This window comes from Siniperca chuatsi, linkage group LG14, assembly GCF_020085105.1.
Source record: "Siniperca chuatsi isolate FFG_IHB_CAS linkage group LG14, ASM2008510v1, whole genome shotgun sequence".
NCBI classification, from domain to species: domain Eukaryota; kingdom Metazoa; phylum Chordata; class Actinopteri; order Centrarchiformes; family Sinipercidae; genus Siniperca; species Siniperca chuatsi.
In genome coordinates this window covers 17,779,982-17,799,031 of record NC_058055.1, presented here as the reverse complement: position 1 = coordinate 17,799,031, position 19,050 = coordinate 17,779,982, and the positions used below count along the sequence as shown (strand labels likewise).

Here is a 19,050-nt window from a genome sequence, read left to right as displayed (position 1 = left end):
AAAGAAAATAGAGGATCACAGTAATAGTTGAAAGAGGAAGAGAAGAAAAAAGAAAGAAAAATACTAAATCCCTAATGGTCGACATGTCTGTCATCCTGACTGTCTAGATTTAGTTCTTTTCATTTCACAAGTTGATCATGTCAAGGTGAGTGCGTCCCTGCTGGCACGAACAGTCTGACACTAAACTCCTGTGACAGCAGGAGCACCCAGAGGACCCACAGCCAAGAGGAGAGAAGGGACGAGGAGGCTACGCCCTCCTGCAAAGGAGGGATATCATCCAATCCAAAGTCTTACACAGCTTGTTAATTAGCTTTTCACTTCACCTGTTTTGAATTTGTGCACAACATAAACTGAGTAGAAATAGCAGATATTTCATTATAGCTTTTACATTTGGCCGCAATCATGGGTAAATAAAAAACATGCTGAGGGCTGCTCCTGCTGCTTTTCTTTTTGTTTAATTTACAAAAAATATAGATGTAACCTTGGCATGTTGCTGCCACCCACTGTCTCTGCTCTACCACAAAGCCCAGAAACTATTTAAAAAACTAGGTGCTAGATGAGAACAACATAGTGAACATGTGGGCAGAGGAAACTAATTATTAACTAAAATAAATACAGTATTGAGTGGGAAGAACCTATTGAATGTGATGGACCGAGTGCTGCAGAAGATGTACAGGCACTCATTTGATGACATAATCTTGCTGGGCCCTCTTCAGAATATTAAAAGTACAGTAGGCTGTGGAATCATACAGCACATTTTATTGACCGATACAGCAACTTCTTAAAATTCTGCAGAGACACATGACCTCAAAATCTACCCGAGTGTGTTTTCTCTTAATATAATCGTAAGTAACATTAGACCAAGATGAATAATTAAGAATAATTCATGTCTTTGTCCATTTTGACTCTGACACAGTAGCGTTGAAATGTTAATCTGTTCGCACAATTAAAGGATGCAAATCAATCAGTGTGCTCCAGTCTTTTTCCTTTGGATAATTAATTAAGGCTTTCTGAATAATAATTCTGCTGCTAACAAATTATATAGGTCAGAGTTTGCAAAAAATATAGTACTGTGTACATTCTGCATTTCTGATAGCCTTGAGGGTGAAAAGCATGTAAACAAGGAAGTGAAAAGCAGCACGGTGCTGACGTGCTCCCTCACCCCGTATACTGACAGAAGGCATACAGGAAAATAACAGTGGCAGCGCCACTGTCGATGAACTGCCTTCCCTTCTCTCTCTCTCTTCCTCCACAGGGCTGTGCTTTTGAAGACAGACATGAAAACCCAGTCAGGCCACAGTGGGGCCCCTGCAGGAGCTCCCCTGGCAGATGCAGCCACCCGCCCTCCCCCTGTCTGCTCCCACTGGCCCCAGGCCCTGAAGACAGCCCCGAGGCTAATCGACCAGGAACACAATAAAGAAGCAGCAGAGGCAGCCAGTGCTGAGCGTGCATGTCTGTGTGTGCACAGATCAAGGGGAAGAACGTAACAAAATGATATTTATCAAGCCACTCTAAATACGAGTAATGATCCTGAGCAGCATGGCCTTTTATGCACCTAAAGAGATTTATGTTTACATGATGCCAGTCAATGAGCAAAGATTTGAAACTTTGTTGTGAGACTTTTGATGCAGTGAGTATTCTGCAGTTGACCGCATGATACCTGCTGGATCAGGTAGAAGAACAAAGCTGGTGTGATATGGTTGAATAACGGGACAGGTTATATCACCTTGGGGTGATTCAAGGTCATTTGCATACTTGCAAACATTCCCACATGGGGTTTGAATTGGTAGCCATGGTAACAGGTCTAAACAAATCTAAAACAAATCTTATTTTATCCTTTAATGAGACCATGTAATACTGCTGGTGACGCAGATTCCTTTAACTTACTTAATTACTACTACTACTTATCTAACATTTTATACATAATAATCATGCTGCTCACAAAGTAGATTGGTCAGGGTTTGCCACAAAACCAAATGATATGATTGCAGAAAGAAATGGTTTAGAGGAATGTTTTTTAAAGAAACTTACATTAAGCAATTCGATTCAGTGTCCTGCTCAAGAGCACCTCAGCAGGGCAGCTGCTTGTTCTCACAAGGATTTGAACCTTGACCTTTTGGTTCGAGGATGGCCTCCATTTTCACAATAGCCTACTGGAAGTTATCAAAGTAGTGTTTTACTTCTCCTAAACATACATTTAACAAACATTTATCAGAAGTGGTGCAATGTACTGTACTTAAGGTCAATTTTGAGGTATTTGAACTTTTTTTAATTCAAAATTGATTGTTTCATAAAATATGATGCATTTTCATTTATACAATTACCCAACAGTATAAATAGCTGTTAAAATTAGCTTCCTCTTGACCTGCTACAACATTAAAATGCTGCCTACATGTTAATGCATGAGTAATAATAATGAAATTATATAATACATAATAATGTAACTGACAGAGGCCATTCTGCTGCAAATAAGTAGTTTTACCTTTGACACTTACTATATTTTGCTGATAATCCTTCTGTACTTTTACACAAGTAAAATTGTGATGCTGGACTGTTATTTGTAATTATGTATTTTTAAATCATTGCACTGCGACTTTTACTCTGAATATTTCTATATGTAGTGACACACTGAGCATGCAGAGGTTTATCTTCTCATTACACAATGTTAAACTGATCTGAGAGTTTGTCTGTCCTTTGAAGTCCTTCAAGAAAAGCATGGGAGGGAAGGTTACACAAGTATTGGGAATATTTCAACAGTTCTATAAAAAGCACTGTTGAAAAGGAGAGTGATTCTCTTTATTTAGTAATGAGGAAGCCACGGTTCAGTAGCGCACATACACACAGCTGAACACCACACGGGGACCCAACCACCAGCAAGAGCAAGCCTCCCCACAGCTCTCACATTGCATCAAGTCACTGAGTGACGGGTACATTGTCCACGGCAAGGGGGAAAAGAGTGGTGAAAAATGTTTCTCTCAGAGAGCTCCCTAGTCAGTTGGGGAACCGGCTCACCACAGCCAGGCAGAGAGCATCTACACAAATGTATTTCTGGGGCACACCGATTGGTTGAGTGCACCACACGAAAACAGGGTTCTTATGAAGTTCTTTGGGGGCTGAATGATTTACAGAATCATTAATATTTGAGCAATCATTTGAACTTCTAAACGTTTCTGCATTGCTATTTCTGCGCACACAAAATACTTTGTTACCCCCCCGGTTCTATTGAAAAGTGAATGATCAACCGATCACCCAGGTTTGAGCTAGTGCTCACACAATTTCAAGTATCATTTGACTTTTTTTTCCTCTTCTGTCTTTTTATAATTCTCTTGGTATAATCCATTTTGAATTCAATAAAACGTGAGACTTTTTGTGCCATTTACAATACAGCGAGGTAAATGTTACAAACTAAACACGTTTAAATATGAAAGACACTTAGCTACATGGTGAATTTTAGTTGCATTCAAGATCTTCAGATGTGAAAGAGCACATTTTCTAAAACTTCAGTCAGTCAGCGGCTCAAAGGCCCTGAATGAGAACAGTGCACATACTGTGAGATGACTTATCAAAAGAAATTGAAATGTTTAGTCAGATGCATTTCTGTAAAACCAGATTAAAATGACACACAGCACAAAGCATTTCCATTCACAAACAGTAAGATTTATTTTTCTGTAAACACCTTATGACTGTATTTCAATGCTGCATGATACATCTCATTCAAATATGTTTAACATCATATCTTAATCATTTATATTAAATACTGTAAAAAAGTAATAAACAAGCAGGTGTATTTGATAGCATTCAGACCTGACTACATGGAAGTTCCATGTTGTATTTCTTTAGTTCTTGTAAGTCGACAAGTGTGTTAAAATGCAAATATCACATTCTTGCTGGGTCTGGGTGGTTTTCGGGGGCTGCTATTTTTTGGTCCCACTTAAGTTTCTCTGCTGGACACAGCGCTTGATATGTTCCAAAAATCTGGATAATCTAATCTGGTAACCTGTACTTGACACCCCCTGTAGTGTCTCTTCACACTTTACCTGAAAGACAAGAAATCAGGTCAGCCCTTCAGAAATGTTCTTTTTTTCCATTTCATTTGTTTTGCCTATTTAAAGAAATGTGATGCTCTTTTTAAAACATTTAACCAAAGTATCACAGATTTCTGCCACATTTGTCAAAAGAACACAGTGCTCCCAGTTCTTACATGTCTGCCATTATTATACAACTGCAGGGTTCTCACAAGATCCTCCTTGTCCTTCCTTTTACAAAAGTCTTCATGTTTGTGCAAGATATCGTGCACTTTGCAGAAGAACTTATCCTGTATGGAACATAAGCAGGAATGTATTAGCTTTTAAAAATAAACCAGGCAAAGGCTCTCCAGCAAACATACATGCTGCTAAAATCTCAAACATGCATGTGTATTAATTATCCTCTTAAGTATAGATTTTTGCTTTATGGTCTTCCTATTCCCATGCACAAGGTTTGAACATGCTACTATATATGTGCATGATTGTGTATTGAGGAGGATACGTCACTGTTATGACCATCCAATACAGTAGACCAGAAAGATTTTAGATTTTATCTCAAGTTATAAAACAATAAATAATTGATCACAAAAAACACATACATAAAATAAACCAGCCACACAAATAGATAATTGTGTGAAATGAATATTGCTTTTGTCTATAGCTTCTGTGGGCTGCTTTGCAAGAAATATTATTATAATTTTTATTACCCTCCAGTTACTGTGTTTGGTGCTTTCTTTATTTGCCAATCTGAAAATGTATAGACTAACACAAACAGGGCCATAGCCATCCCAATATTTCTGGGAATTATCTTAGACTAAATATCTAAAAATGTGATTGTTTTCAGGCCAAACATGACATAAATTACAATAAACCAGATTTAGTATCAGAATTACTGGCAGTGTAAAGGCATTAAAACTACATTACACAAATACAAGATAAGGAAGGGCAATAATGTTTTTTCTTTTTTGAAACAAAAAAAAATTAAATTTTTTTTATTTATTTAAAAAAATATATACAGAGTTGGGTTGAGTCCATAATTTCTCATGTGGGTGGAGTTCTGGAGGGGAAATTTGGACATATGACCTCAGTATTTTTAAAATCCTGGCTACAGCCCCGAACACTGGCACTATTTTATAACTGCAAGAGTTATATTTCCTTTGCTAAACAGCCCAGCACATTAACTACAACCAACAATGTTTCAAAACTTAACACTCTTCTTACCTCACACCTGCCTTCAGCCAGATGTGATACATCTTCCACAAATAATTCCTGTTGCACAAATTAGAATTCTGAGTTAAATTAGTACTGCAAGCAGCTTTGGCCATAAAATAAAGACGCAAAAATGCATCAATAAATGGAGCAGATTACAAAGCAAGAAAACAGTTGATGAGTTCTTACCTTAGTGAGAGACACACTGCATTTTTCAGCCAGGCTATATACCCTGTTTAGATTTCGCTGAATATCATCAGACTTGTGAATGTGATGAAAACTGACAGCTGGATTGACCAGCAGAGCCACAGCACATACCAGCAGAAGCATGCTCATCTTCGTGATGCTAGCTCGTTGGATGATGACCTCTAGAGCAAGTTGTTTGCTCAGCTTGTTCTGAGGTCTTGGCTGAGAAGATTTGTACTTTCTTTGCCCACGCCTTTGCCACATTTCCCCCCTCATTAGAAAGGCAATGTCGTCAGTTTGTAGTGCAAGATGTGATGTGACTGATTACGGTGTGGTTGATGAGCAACTTAACCAAAATGAGGGTATGTTTCTCTGAACTCACTCTATAGGGCGGTTGCCATACTTGAAACAAAACCATTCTACAAAGTAATCATTTACTGACAGTCAGCAGAGATTGCCAGAAATTACAGCCTGGGTGTTTCACAAGTAATTTAATGACAACTTTATGAGCTTACAAAGAGACAGGGAAATAACTGAAATTAAAATTAACAATGTCCTATCTTTTGGCATAAAACACCTTTCTGTCTCCACTGTTGGTCCTAAAGCCAGCAATGTTTATGAGAAAGTTATTATTAGGGAATCTTGTGAAGACAGCAGACAACAGTGTAATTCAACTCAAAACACTGAAAATGAAAAGGACCAAGGCTTTTTAAGGCTCTATTTTAATGGCAGAAATACCATGACCAGCGCAAAGCACTATAGGTCTAGTGCACATGGACTGTTTGGCTTCCTCCAAATGCACCTGCTATTTTTGTTAATATAGATATGTGCTATGTGTAAAAGGAAGTGGAATATAAATCAGAGGATCAACAAATGCTTGAATGCATGAATTATACAAAGTTGCAAGACATGACTATGTGGACCACAAATCTGCAGCCAAGGGCAAACAGTCACATTTAAATTTGAGTTTGTTGAGATTTTGAAAGTCCGATGATGTCATGTTTTCCACTGATGTTGGCCGATTTTACTTTGCACTGATTTAAATATTAAAAATTATAGTAAATAAATGTTGAACCCGTTTATATGACTGCATCAATTCAACAATTTTACTCTGTGGCAAATTGGAGTTAATCCAATCATTGCATCATTGTAAACAACACAACAAAATAAAATTAAACAAACAGAAATAACCTACTCAGGAGTCAGGATAACACGCATTATTTATGAAACATGAGAAATCCTCCTTACACAAATTTTAAATAAAGTAAAGAAAAATTAAGACAGCTTTTCAGCTCTGCCAATATCATTATGGGGTACAGTAAATATTAAAATGTCTATACTTCATAGTATCAACTATTTATAAAAATGTTACTAGGGACCTGGTTTGATAATTTACAATCACTTTATGATCACTTTACAGGGCATGGAAATAAAGCAAGATCCTCATATTTACAGCCGACAAGTTCAAGTTTAAAAGAAGGGCTACAATTTTCAAATATAGTTTTTAAAAAAGGCTTATAAGGTTTCAAAATCAGATGTAACTGTGTCACCTCCATGTCATGCTGGTTATCCCAGATGTACAGGAGAACACTGACTTTTTTTGTTTTATGCCACTAATAGCCTGATTAATCCACTAGAGGCCCTCCTCCTACCAACCAGTACCTTTAATCTCAAACACAATCTGACAACAGGTTTGCCACGTGTCAAATTATTTTTTTTATTTTGTGGTAATTTGGTCAAACACATTATAAAAGGATATCAATTGAAATATTAAAGTTCTTAAAATTAAATTTGAACACAAGGCACCTGTACAAAGTTAGGTAATAATCACCACGCTAAGGTCCTCATCATCTCAGTTGATGTTGTAACTAAGTGGTGTATATTCCTAAACATATTTGCACACAGTGTATGTGACGCATTCAAGGCCCCTGCTGGTCTGGGGCCATGGGGCCATGCCGCCTTTGCAGTTAATAATCCTGTCATGATGCCACTGTGACAAATGTAGAACCATCATGAAGTTTTCTGCAAGTTAAACATGTATGGTGTTGCACATATTGCCCGACTACCTCTGAACCTTAAGCTATTATCACCACTTTAACCTTCAAAAAATTCTGCAAAAGTCTGCAAAAATTCAGCATTTTTTCCAGAATAAATCTGTTTTATTGATACACGACAAAGACACACATTGGTAAAAAACATATCAGTGAAGCTGACTGGGTGTTGCTTTCCTGGATACTAAGAAGCATTTTGTCTTTTATCTAGTCTACTGCTGAGAAACTTTAATGTGGTTTGAAAGCAGAAGTGATAGCAGTATAACCAACGGAGCTTTTTCTGATGCCCATATATGGTTGATATAGAGACAAATCATAAAGAAGGCAAGAGACAGAGGAAGCAGAACACTGCTTATCAATCCATCTGACCTCCTGTATCTTATTTACATAATTTCATATGTAACAAAGAATTCGATACAAAGGGTATTAAACTTTAAGGAATGTGGCAAAAAACCTTTGGACTACCGTTGGCATTAAGTGCCAATGTACAACCATAAGTGGATCATGTCAAAAGTTGAATAAACAGATTATTTTTAAGATACGGTGTTACAATTCAGGTCTCTATGGAAAAGGGAAGGAACACGGCAACATCAAGCCTATGCAAATTTGACAATAAAGTAATGTATTGTTGTAGCAAGAGCGAGCTACAAAGGAAAGGGGGCATTTTAAACGGATCAAAATATCTGGGACTGACCACTAGTCAGCAGAATTAAAGCCTCTTGGATGAGTTGGGAAACAAGTCACAATTTCTGTCCTGCTAACTAGGGTTGAGCGAGTACGCGGCTGAAATGAGTAATCGGTACAGATAATGTACTTTTTACAAGTATGAATATCATCAGAGTAAAATGTGTCAATATCTGTACTCGTATATATAGCAACTTTTATATAAAACAATTGTTCTGTAAATAGTTCTCTTACTCTTGTGATCAAAAACATTGCTCTGAAGCTCAATTCTCCTGTAAATGGTTTTCTAATAAATATAATAATAAATAATAATAATAAATATAGCAACTTCTGATCAACCCATATCAATTTCAGGTTTAAATGATCAACGTCCGGTTAGTCCCACCGCATCCAGTTTAAACCCCGCCCATTCCGAGTACGGATACGAAGACAGATAATTTAGTTGGTTGAACAGATACAGATAAAGGTGTACTCATTCATCGCTACTGCTACCTATTCATTTTGTATTGCTGTTCAAGGCAAGTGGTAAAAGTAGTTCTCTTAGTCGCAGATACACATATCCACATCACATTTGTATTGTGTGGTAGATCACCCCCTCTAGCAACACTCTACAATTGAAAGACAAGATATCATGTTGGTTCAGTGCACTACCTTTGCATTTGCTTTGTCTAGTGTGTGTGTGGTACTCTAAACCTTCGTAATACAGAACTGACCTTGTCATTTGGACAAATGTGATGCCAAAGGGAATTCTTACATTTCTGCCATCGATAAATATCTCCAAGTTCCTCACAAGCTTCTCCTCCTCCTTCTCCCTTTTACCGAACTCTTCATGTTTATGCAGGACATCATGCACTTTGCAGAAGAACTTATCCTGTGTGGAACATAAACAATATATTAGCTTTTGAAAATAAACCAGGCACACACATACATGTAACATTATGCAAAATGGACATTGCTATTTCAATCTAAATGTGTCTTCTTCAGTTAGTGTGTTTGGTGCCTATCAGAAAACAGATACAAGACTAACACAAATATAAGTCAAAAAACACTGGTGCTACTGTTTAACTGCAACAGTTACATTAGTTTCGTCAAACATCACAGGACTTAAACTACAAGCAACAATGTTTCAAAGACATAACACTATTCTCACCTCACATCCACGTTCAGCCAGATGTGATACATCCTCCACAAAGAATTCCTGCAGCACATAATAGAAAAATTGGATAATTAATTACTTCAGGCAGCATTTTTCTGACATGAAAGATTTTAACACGATAATGCACCAATAAATTGTTGCAAAAGTAACAAATTAATAAGCAAGAAAAGTGTTTTGCTTATCAGACAAGCTCTTACCTCTTTGACAGATTTACTGTATTTGACAGCCAGGTCAAGTATACTGTTTAGGTTATCTTCAGGCTTGTGCTGAGTAGGACTGGCAACAGCTGGACTGACAACAGCTGGACTGACCAGCATCGCCACAGTGGATATCAACAGAAGCACCATCATCTTCATGATACTAGCTCGTTGGCTGTCGAAGAAGCTATTTCAAGTAGCCCTTGAATTGATCACTCAATAGTCAGCTTGCAGCTTGTTCTGAGGTCTTGGCTGAGAACACAAGATTTATAGTTGCTTTGCCCACGCCTTTGCCATGTGGTTGATGAGGAACTTCACAAAAACGGAATCTATAGGATCGGTTGCCATACTAGTAAAAAACTAAAAAAAAACGTTCTAACGAGCAATCACTTACTCCAGTGAAAAAAGAGACAGTCATAGAAAACAGCCTATGTTCTCCACAAGAAATTTAATGCCAGAACATTATGACCTCACAAAGTGGCAAATATGCAAACTGCAATACTGCCCTGGATTTTTAAGCAGAACAGATTCTTCTGTTGCCACTGCTGGCCACCACATGGCTACTGGACATTTTGTAAAGACTACAAACACCAGTGAAAGTCTCTACTACTCAAGTCAAACTACTGACAGCTGTGGTCACCAGCATTATACTGTTATTTCTACAGTGTCACTAATGTAATTTTACCTTAACAGTTTATTACTGTAAAATGTGTTACAGTATTGTACAGCAGAACATGAGGTTTAACAGTGTTGGCTAATACTGTGGCTAGTCATGCAGTAATATACTGTATTTCTACAGTGTTGCTATTGTAATCTACAGATGGGTGACAAATGAAAGGAAAGACCAACATGAAGTGTCTTAGTATGGAATCAGCCTCCAGAGTAGCTTCAGTGCTCCTTGCCAAGTCTGTGGAACTCTATTGGAGGGATGAACACCATTCCTCCACAAGATATTGCCTCATGTATATATACAACCTTTATTGAATCAAGTAATATCATTGAGATCAAGATCTCTTTTGCAGGAGAGACCTGAGTACAGCAGCTAGACATAGAACAACAAACATAGCCAACAAAAGGACGTCGCATCAGAGATAGTCACAGACATCACTAAATAGATAAAAGTTTATATTATATAATTTGGTGTTAGGGTGATAGTGGTGGAGAGCATTATCTTACATGTTGTTTTCCAAAATAGGTGTTCAACCGGGTTGAGATCTGGTGAGTGTAAAGGCCACTAGCATTTTATTTACATCATTTTCATACTCACCAAACCATTCAGTGAGCCCTGGTGCATGAAAGCATCTGTATCTGATATGTTTGTCCACTGTTTTATTCAGGTTTTTCCTTCAATATTTCCCCCGTCTGTACATTAACAGTTTCTAATTGTATGTATTACAGTAAACTACCGAGAAGTTTTCTTCATATTAATAAAAACAACTGTAAATTGCAGACATTTTTATTTATTTTTTTTACAGCAAAAGCTGTTTATGCTATTGATTAGGATCATGACATATAGTGTCAGTTTGTCTTTAAATGTTTTTGATTTGTGATGTCATCCAAAGAACATTTACACAAGGGACAGATCACAGTTTACATTTGGGAAGTACTACATTTCTGGAATTTTTAGGCACTTCACCTAGTACTTTCTTGCTGGAATGGAGGATGTAATATAGTGTAGAACACAAATTAAGTTTAGGTTATTGAACAGTGACTAAAAAGGAACATTTTCAACACAGTATGCTTCCAAAGAGTGTCTGGAAGTTTCTGACACACAGTGAATGTGAGGCATTCAAGGCCCCTGCTGGTCTGGGGCCACGGGGCCATGCCGCCTTTGCACAATTAATAATCCTGTCATGATGCCACTGTGACAAATGTAGAACCATCATGAAGTTTTCTGCAAGTTAAACATGTATGGTGTTGCACATATTGTCCGACTACCTCTGAACCTTAAGCTACTATCACCACTTTAACCTTCAAAAAATTCTGCAATACGCGACAGCATTTTTTCCAGACTAAATCTGTTTTATTGATACACGACAAAGACACACATTGGTAAAAAACATATCAGTGAAGCTGACTGGGTGTTGCTTTCCTGGATACTAAGAAGCATTTTGTCTTTTATCTAGTCTACTGCTGAGAAACTTTAATGTGGTTTGAAAGCAGAAGTGATAGCAGTATAACCAACGGAGCTTTTTCTGATGCCCATATATGGTTGATATAGAGACAAATCATAAAGAAGGCAAGCGACAGAGGGAGCAGAACACTGCTTATCAATCCATCTGACCTCCTGTATCTTATTTACATAATTTCATATGCAACAAATAATTCATAGCTTACGACCTCCGATACAAAGGGTATTAAACTTTAAGGGAAAAAAATGACAAATAAGACTAATCAATACTATATTTATATATATATGAGTAAAAAAATGCTGGACTATACTCTAAGTAAGTAGTTTGAAGGACAGAATGAGAAAAGATGACTTGTCAAATGCACAGCATCATCAAAGATCAATGCAATAGATAAAGATAAATGCGAGAAAAAAAGGGTCTTTTTGTAAATGCTGATTAACATGCCACACAGCACAAAGCATTTTCAGACACACTCCATTCATGGGCAATAAGATTTATTTTTCTGTGAACACTTATTTCAATTCTGTATGACATAATTACAATAAATATTTCAGTCAAATATATAAAACAGCCTTAAATGTATTAACTTATGTTAAATACAATGAAAAAAATAAATATGCTATTTGATAGCGCTCAGATCTGGGTAATAACAACTTCCATGTTTTATTTTGGAAAGCTGTTGGAGACCAGACGGGAACCCAGACCCTTTATGAAGTCGCTACAGTGACTGCTGTGCTGATTAAAAACAGCTAACTGGGCAGTAAATATCTGTTACATTGTGTTTTAATTTACTGTTTGAAGATAATTCAGTACAAATCAATCTTTGTAATTGTACTGTATACAGATATATAGACGCTCCTAAATAAAAACAATCAATAACATGAGAAGAAAAAAATCTGTAACAACTTTTTGTACTTGTTTAACAACAAACCATTAAATAAAATATACTATAACATAAATCATTCATTTCTAATCATATCCCCCAATAATTTGCTATTTGTCATTATCAATGTCACCTTTCTGAAAATGGAAACATTTCATTTTTGACTACTTCTAGGAAAACAAAACAAAACAAAAAACACTCAAGGACTCAAGTGATCCACTGACAGTTAGGCTGCAGGTCTGGGAGGTTTTCAGGGTTTGCTTATGTTCTTGCGCTGGATACACTGGATGAGGTATTCCATAAGTTTGGGTATTGGTTTGTGGACACCTGTAGTTGTCACCCCCTCTAGCAACACTGTACAGTTTAGCTGAAAGAGAAGATAACACGTTGGTTCAGTGCACTACCTTTCATTAATGTTCCTCATCTGTCACTCTACATTGCCGCTGCATTTGCTTTGACTAGTGTGTGTGTGTGGTACTCTAAACCTTCGTAATATAGAATTGACCTTCTCATTTGGACAAATGTGATGTCAAAGGGAATTCTTACATTTGTGCCATTGATAAATATCTCCAAGTTCCTCACAAGCTTCTCCTCCTCCTTCTCCCTTTTACCGAACTCTTCATGTTTATGCAGGACATCATGCACTTTGCAGAAGAACTTATCCTGTGTGGAACATAAACAACAATATATTAGCTTTTGAAAATAAACCAGGCACACACATACATGTAACATTATGCAAAATGGACATTGCTATTTCAATCTAAATGTGTCTTCTTCAGTTAGTGTGTTTGGTGCCTATCAGAAAACAGATACAAGACTAACAAATATAAGTCAAAAAACACTGGTGCTACTGTTTAACTGCAACAGTTACATTAGTTTCGTCAAACATCTCAGGACTTGAACTACAAGCAACAATGCTTCAAAGACATAACACTATTCTCACCTCACATCCACCTTTAGCCAGATGTGATACATCCTCCACAAAGAATTCCTGCAGCACATAATAGAAACATTAGATAATTAATTACTTCAGGCAGCATTTTTCTGACATGAAAGGTTTTAACATGATAATGCACCAATAAATTGTTGCAAAAGTAACAAATTAATAAGCAAGAAAAGTGTTTTGCTTATCAGACAAGCTCTTACCTCCTTGACAGATTTACTGTATTTGACAGCCAGGTCAAGTATACTGTTTAGGTTATCTTCAGGCTTGTGCTGAGTAGGACTGGCAACAGCTGGACTGACAACAGCTGGACTGACCAGCATCGCCACAGTGGATATCAACAGAAGCACCATCATCTTCATGATACAAGCTCGTTGGCTGTCGACCTCTGGAAGAAGCTATTTCAAGTAGCCCTTGAATTGATCACTCAATTGTCAGCTTGCAGCTTGTTCTGAGGTCTTGGCTGAGAACACAAGATTTATAGTTGCTTTGCCCACGCCTTTGCCACGTTTTTCCACTCATTACAAAAAAAATGCAGCGAGTCTGCAATATGTGTGAGAGATAAGATTTGTTTGATTAAACTGTGGTTGATGAGGAACTTCACCAAAGATTTTTTTTCCCTCTGAACTGAATCTATAGGATCGGTTGCCATACTAGTTAAAAAAAATTCTTTCTAACAAGCAATAACTTACTCCAGTGAAAAGAGAGACAGTCATAGATAACAGCCTATGTTCTCCACAAGAAATTTAATGACAGAACGTTATAAGCTCACAAAGTGGCAAACTGCAATACAGCCCTGGATTTTTAAGCAGAACAGATTCTTCTATTGCCACTGCTGGCCACCACATGGCTACTGGACATTTTGTAAAGACTACAAACACCAGTGCAAGTCTCAAAATGATAATAAAAGAAAGTCTTGATTCATATCATGGACGTTGCTCATGCTATTCATTAGGATAATGCCAGTGTCAGTTTGTCTTTAAATGTTTTTGATTTGTGATGTCATCCAAATAACCTTTAAACAAGAGGGTACATTTGGGAAGTACTGGATTCATGGAATTTTTAAGGTACTACTCCTAGTGGAATGCAGGAGTTCAAGTTCAGGTTATTAAACAGTGACTTTAAAAAGCAACATTATCAACACAATATGCTTCCAAAGAGAATTTCTTTCCAGCTGGATGGAGAAAAAGACAGGACAGTGATTGCTCTTTGTGTTGAGGTGATAAATAAAATAAGGCTGTGTTGCAAATCAAAAATGTTACATATTGCATTATGGATATTTGCCAGTCTTCTTGGTTTGGGTAGGTTAAGTATTGTGCAGATCAGTTAACCTTCCAACCAGTTAATAGAAGGAGTGACTTGAAAGTAGATTTTCGTCAAAAACTCAGAAATATTTTATTATTACTATTTTAAACTAAATCAACTGAACATTGACTTTGCCCATCCGAAACGAAAGGAAAATGGTCAGTGGAGATAGGATGAGAGGGAGGTGATGCTGCACTTGGTGATCTCAGAGTTCTGGTCCTGGTTCTTACGGATGCGGTAGAAGTTCTCGATGTAGCTGGACCGCCCCAGCAGCTCCACAAAGTCCTCGTCGTGGGTGATGATCAGTAGCTGGAAGTTACGCTGGCGAGAGCGACTCTTAATGATTCTGGGGAGAGCGAGCAAGAGGAGAAGAGTACATAACATTCATGTAGTTATATACACTGTAGTAAGTCAAACAGTGTTTGTTGAGTAATGGAACTGGTAAAACATTCACTCCAATCTCATGTTCTACATATTTAGTGTTTGCCATGTCAGGTAACCTAATCTAACTATGGAGCCTGTAATTAATCCTTCTTACATTTTGTGTTCTTATTATAAATTGGTACTTTTCAACCTATATGCATCTATTAGTTACCATGTCATAACATCACCTGCTTTTGTAATTGCATTAAAGTAACAAGGGCAGGTTCAGACTGACAACTGCACTCAGGCTCCTTATTCATGTCAATAAGACAGTGGGGGCTACAGCAGAAGGCTCTGGCAAAGAATTAGTTCCTAGCTCAACTTTTGCTGCAGCACTGTCTGCCAATCAAATATGTTCAGGCGTACACATTGCATTTAGCTTGTAGCAATGTGCTAATGCTACTCAAGCTTTGAGATGGAGGAGCAAATTATTACTGCTGTGATAACTTTTAGTTGTTAAAGGAGTATAAACAGTTTTACACTGTCTTGGACTTCCTGGTTTGTATTTCATCTTCTCACCGGTATCTATAGCAACATGTCCACATCAAAGCAGCCTTTTACATTTTGCTGGTGCAGAGCATTTATCAGTCTAACAGCCTTAAAGCCAAAGCAAAGCTGGAGACATAGGTGAAGAGGCTGATAAATTAGAGCTAGCATGTTGCACTGTGTATTTTTGTACTTCTGTCCTTGTGAGGACGTTATTGAGTTTGATAACTATTTTGGATACCTTGAGAGTGAGAACATTTAAGTCGATCTGCACGTCTTCAACGATCTGTTTGAAGATTAAGACTTGGTTTTAAGAATACAGTTAGTTTTAGGTTTCCAGGTAAGAGTTGGGGTTATGGCATGTAGACATGACGGTCAGGTTAGGGGTTGGGTAATGCATCATGTCAATTTTCTTTTAGTGGTAAAAATTAGTAAAATTAGTGTGCGTGTACTGACTCTACGAGGGCGTGTGCCAGTGACTCAATGTTGTCTCGGTCCAGGTTGGTGGTGGGCTCATCCAGGGCCAGGATCCCACAGTTCAGACAGAAGGTCTCTGCCAGAGCTAGACGGATGATCAGGGATGCCAACACCTAGACACATTTGGAAAAATAAATAAATAAAAATAAAAACTGGAATGAATTAATCAAACAAAAAAATCCACCTAAACTCTAGATATCTACCTCGTGACAGATTTGTTTTCTACTTTTGTTTTGTACTCTACTTGTTTACATCATGATTCACTGGAAAATATTGTATTTTTATAACACACATGCAAGAGTTTTATCTGATATACAGTGGTGTGCAAAAGTGTTTGCCACCTTCCTGATTTCTTATTTTTTTGGCATGTTTGTCACACTTAAATGTCAGATCATCAAACAAATTTAAATATTAGTCAAAGATAACACAAGTAAACACAAAATGCAGTTATTAAAATGAAGGTTGTTATTATTAAGGGAAAAACAAAATCCAAACCTACATGGCCCTGTGTGAAAAAGTGATTGCCCCCTAAACCTAATAACTGGTTGGGCCACCCTTAGCAGCAACAACTGCAATCAAGCGTTTGCGATAACTTGCAATGAGTCTTTTACAGCGCTGTGGAGGAATTTTGGCCCACTCATCTTTGCAGAATTGTTGTAATTCAGCCACATTGGAGGGTTTTCGAGCATGAACTGCCTTTTTAAGGTCATGCCACAGCATCTCAATAGGATTCAGGTCAGGACTTTGACAAGGCCACTCCAAAGTCTGTCAGCCTCATTAGAATGCTGTATCAAATTCACATCTGAATCCAGTATTTAGACCCTTTGCTGTGACACTCATATTTAACTCACATGCTGTCCATTTCTTCTGATCCTCCTTGAGATGGTTCTGCTCCTTCATTGGAGTCCAGCTGTGTTTAATTAAACTGATTGGACTTGATTAGGAAAGGCACACACCTGTCTATATAAGACCTTACAGCTCACAGTGCATGTCAGACAGACAGAATTGTAGCAAGGCACGGATCTGGCCAAGGTTACCAAAGAATTTCTGCAGCACTCAAGGTTCCTAAGAGCACAGTGGCCTCCATAATCCTTAAATGGAAGAAGTTTGGGACGACCAGAATTCTTCCTTGACCTGGCCGTCCAGCCAAATTGAGCAATTGTGGGAGAAGAGCCTTGGTGAGAGAGGTAAAGAAGAACCCAAAGATCACTGTGGCTGAGCTCCAGAGATGCAGTAGGGAGATGGGAGAAAGTTCCAGAAAGTCAACTATCACTGCAGCCCTCCACCAGTCGGGGCTTTATGGCAGAGTGGCCCGACGGAAGCCTCTCCTCAGTGCCAGACATGAAAGCCTGCATAGAGTTTGCCAAAAAACACATGAAGGACTCCCAGACTATGAGAAATAAGATCCTCTGGTCTGATGAGACCAAGATTGAACTTTTTGGCGTTAATTCTAAGCAGTACGTGTGGAGAAAACCAGACACTGCTCATCACCTGCCCAATACAATCCCAACAGTGAAACATGGTGGTGGCAGCATCATGCTATGGGGGTGTTTTTCAGCTGCAGGGACAGGGCAACTGGTTGCAATTAAAGGAAAGATGAATGCGGCCAAGTACAGAGATATCCTGGAAGAAAACCTCTTCCAGAGTGCTCAGGACCTCAGATTGGGCCGAAGGTTCACCTTCCAACTAGACAATGACTCTAAGCACACAGCTAAAATAACAAAGGAGTGGCTTCGGAACAACTCTGTGACCATTCTTGACTGGCCCAGCCAGAGCCCTGACCTAAACCCAATTCTCTCAGCATCTCTGGAGAGACCTGAAAATGGCTGTCCACCAATGTTGACCATCCAACCTGACGGAACTGGAAAGGATCTGCAAGGAAGAATGGCAGAGGATCCCCAAATTCAGGTGTGACAAACTTGTTGCATCATTCCCAAGAAGACTCATGGCTGTACTAGCTCAAAAGGGTGCTTCTACTCAATACTGAGCAAAGGGTCTGAATACTTACCATGACCATGTGATATTTCAGTTTTTCTTTTTTAATACATTTGCATAAATTTCTACATTTCTGTTTTTTTCTGTCAAGATGGGGTGCTGAGTGTACATTAATGAGAAATAAAATGAACTTTTTTGATTTTAGCAAATGGCTGCAATGAAACAGAGTGAAAAATTTAAAGGGATCTGAATACTTTCCGTACCCACTGTATGTGCTAATACAGAAAATACTTTTCTGGTACCTTCTGACCGGCACTGCAGCGTCCTCTCATATCCAAAGCTGTGTCTCCTTTCACCATAACTACTCTGTAGTTGTAAACCCTCCGTCTCACTCCAGCAGACGAGTTTTCGTCCACATCAGACCTGATCTCCACGTACTCAATATCTGTGAGGGGGCAAGAGGGGATGATGAAACACTGAGAGGGAGGAATGAGGGATGAGAACTATGTACATACAAATAATAGATTTTTTAAAAATAGAATGAGTTGCACCTTGACCCCTGTAGGTGCTGCGCCATAGGTCTCTGATAATCTTGTTGATCTCATCCATCTTCATGCTGTGGAATTTCATGATGGTTCTGAGGAAAATAAAAAAACAAGGTACAAACCCAATAGTGGATTAGATACTGTGTTTACCTTCCCAAACGCCAGGCATCTAATAGACATTGTTGGACGTCTCACTTTACCCAAGTGTCATTTCTGTTTTGACAATCAGGTGACAAGCTCAAGACATAAGTAGAGTCATGATTCTGAGTTATGAATATCAAATTGTACATCAAATAGTATAAAAATTTTCAATAAGTCAGTAAGTCACAATAAGTCCCAAAACGGCTAATCAAGCATTTCCTGTCTGTACTATGTATTGTATATCTGCCATTACCTTTCCTACAGTTCACAAT

The 19,050-nt window shown here is 38.1% G+C and overlaps 1 protein-coding gene across 2 annotated transcripts in view; it reads right to left on the bottom strand.

Moving 5' to 3' along the window:
* Positions 1-14,195: 14,195 nt before the first annotated feature.
* Positions 14,196-19,050, bottom strand: part of rad50 (RAD50 homolog, double strand break repair protein) — a 30,783-nt gene continuing 25,928 nt past the window's right edge. For both annotated transcript variants that reach the window (XM_044223038.1, XM_044223039.1), the window contains exons 26-29: positions 18,644-18,729; positions 18,395-18,537; positions 16,137-16,270; positions 14,196-15,117 (exon numbers count right to left, since the gene is read on the bottom strand). In XM_044223038.1, the coding sequence (XP_044078973.1) occupies positions 14,931-15,117; positions 16,137-16,270; positions 18,395-18,537; positions 18,644-18,729 (550 nt within the window). In that variant the 3' untranslated portion in view covers positions 14,196-14,930. The remainder of the gene's footprint in view (positions 15,118-16,136; positions 16,271-18,394; positions 18,538-18,643; positions 18,730-19,050) is intronic.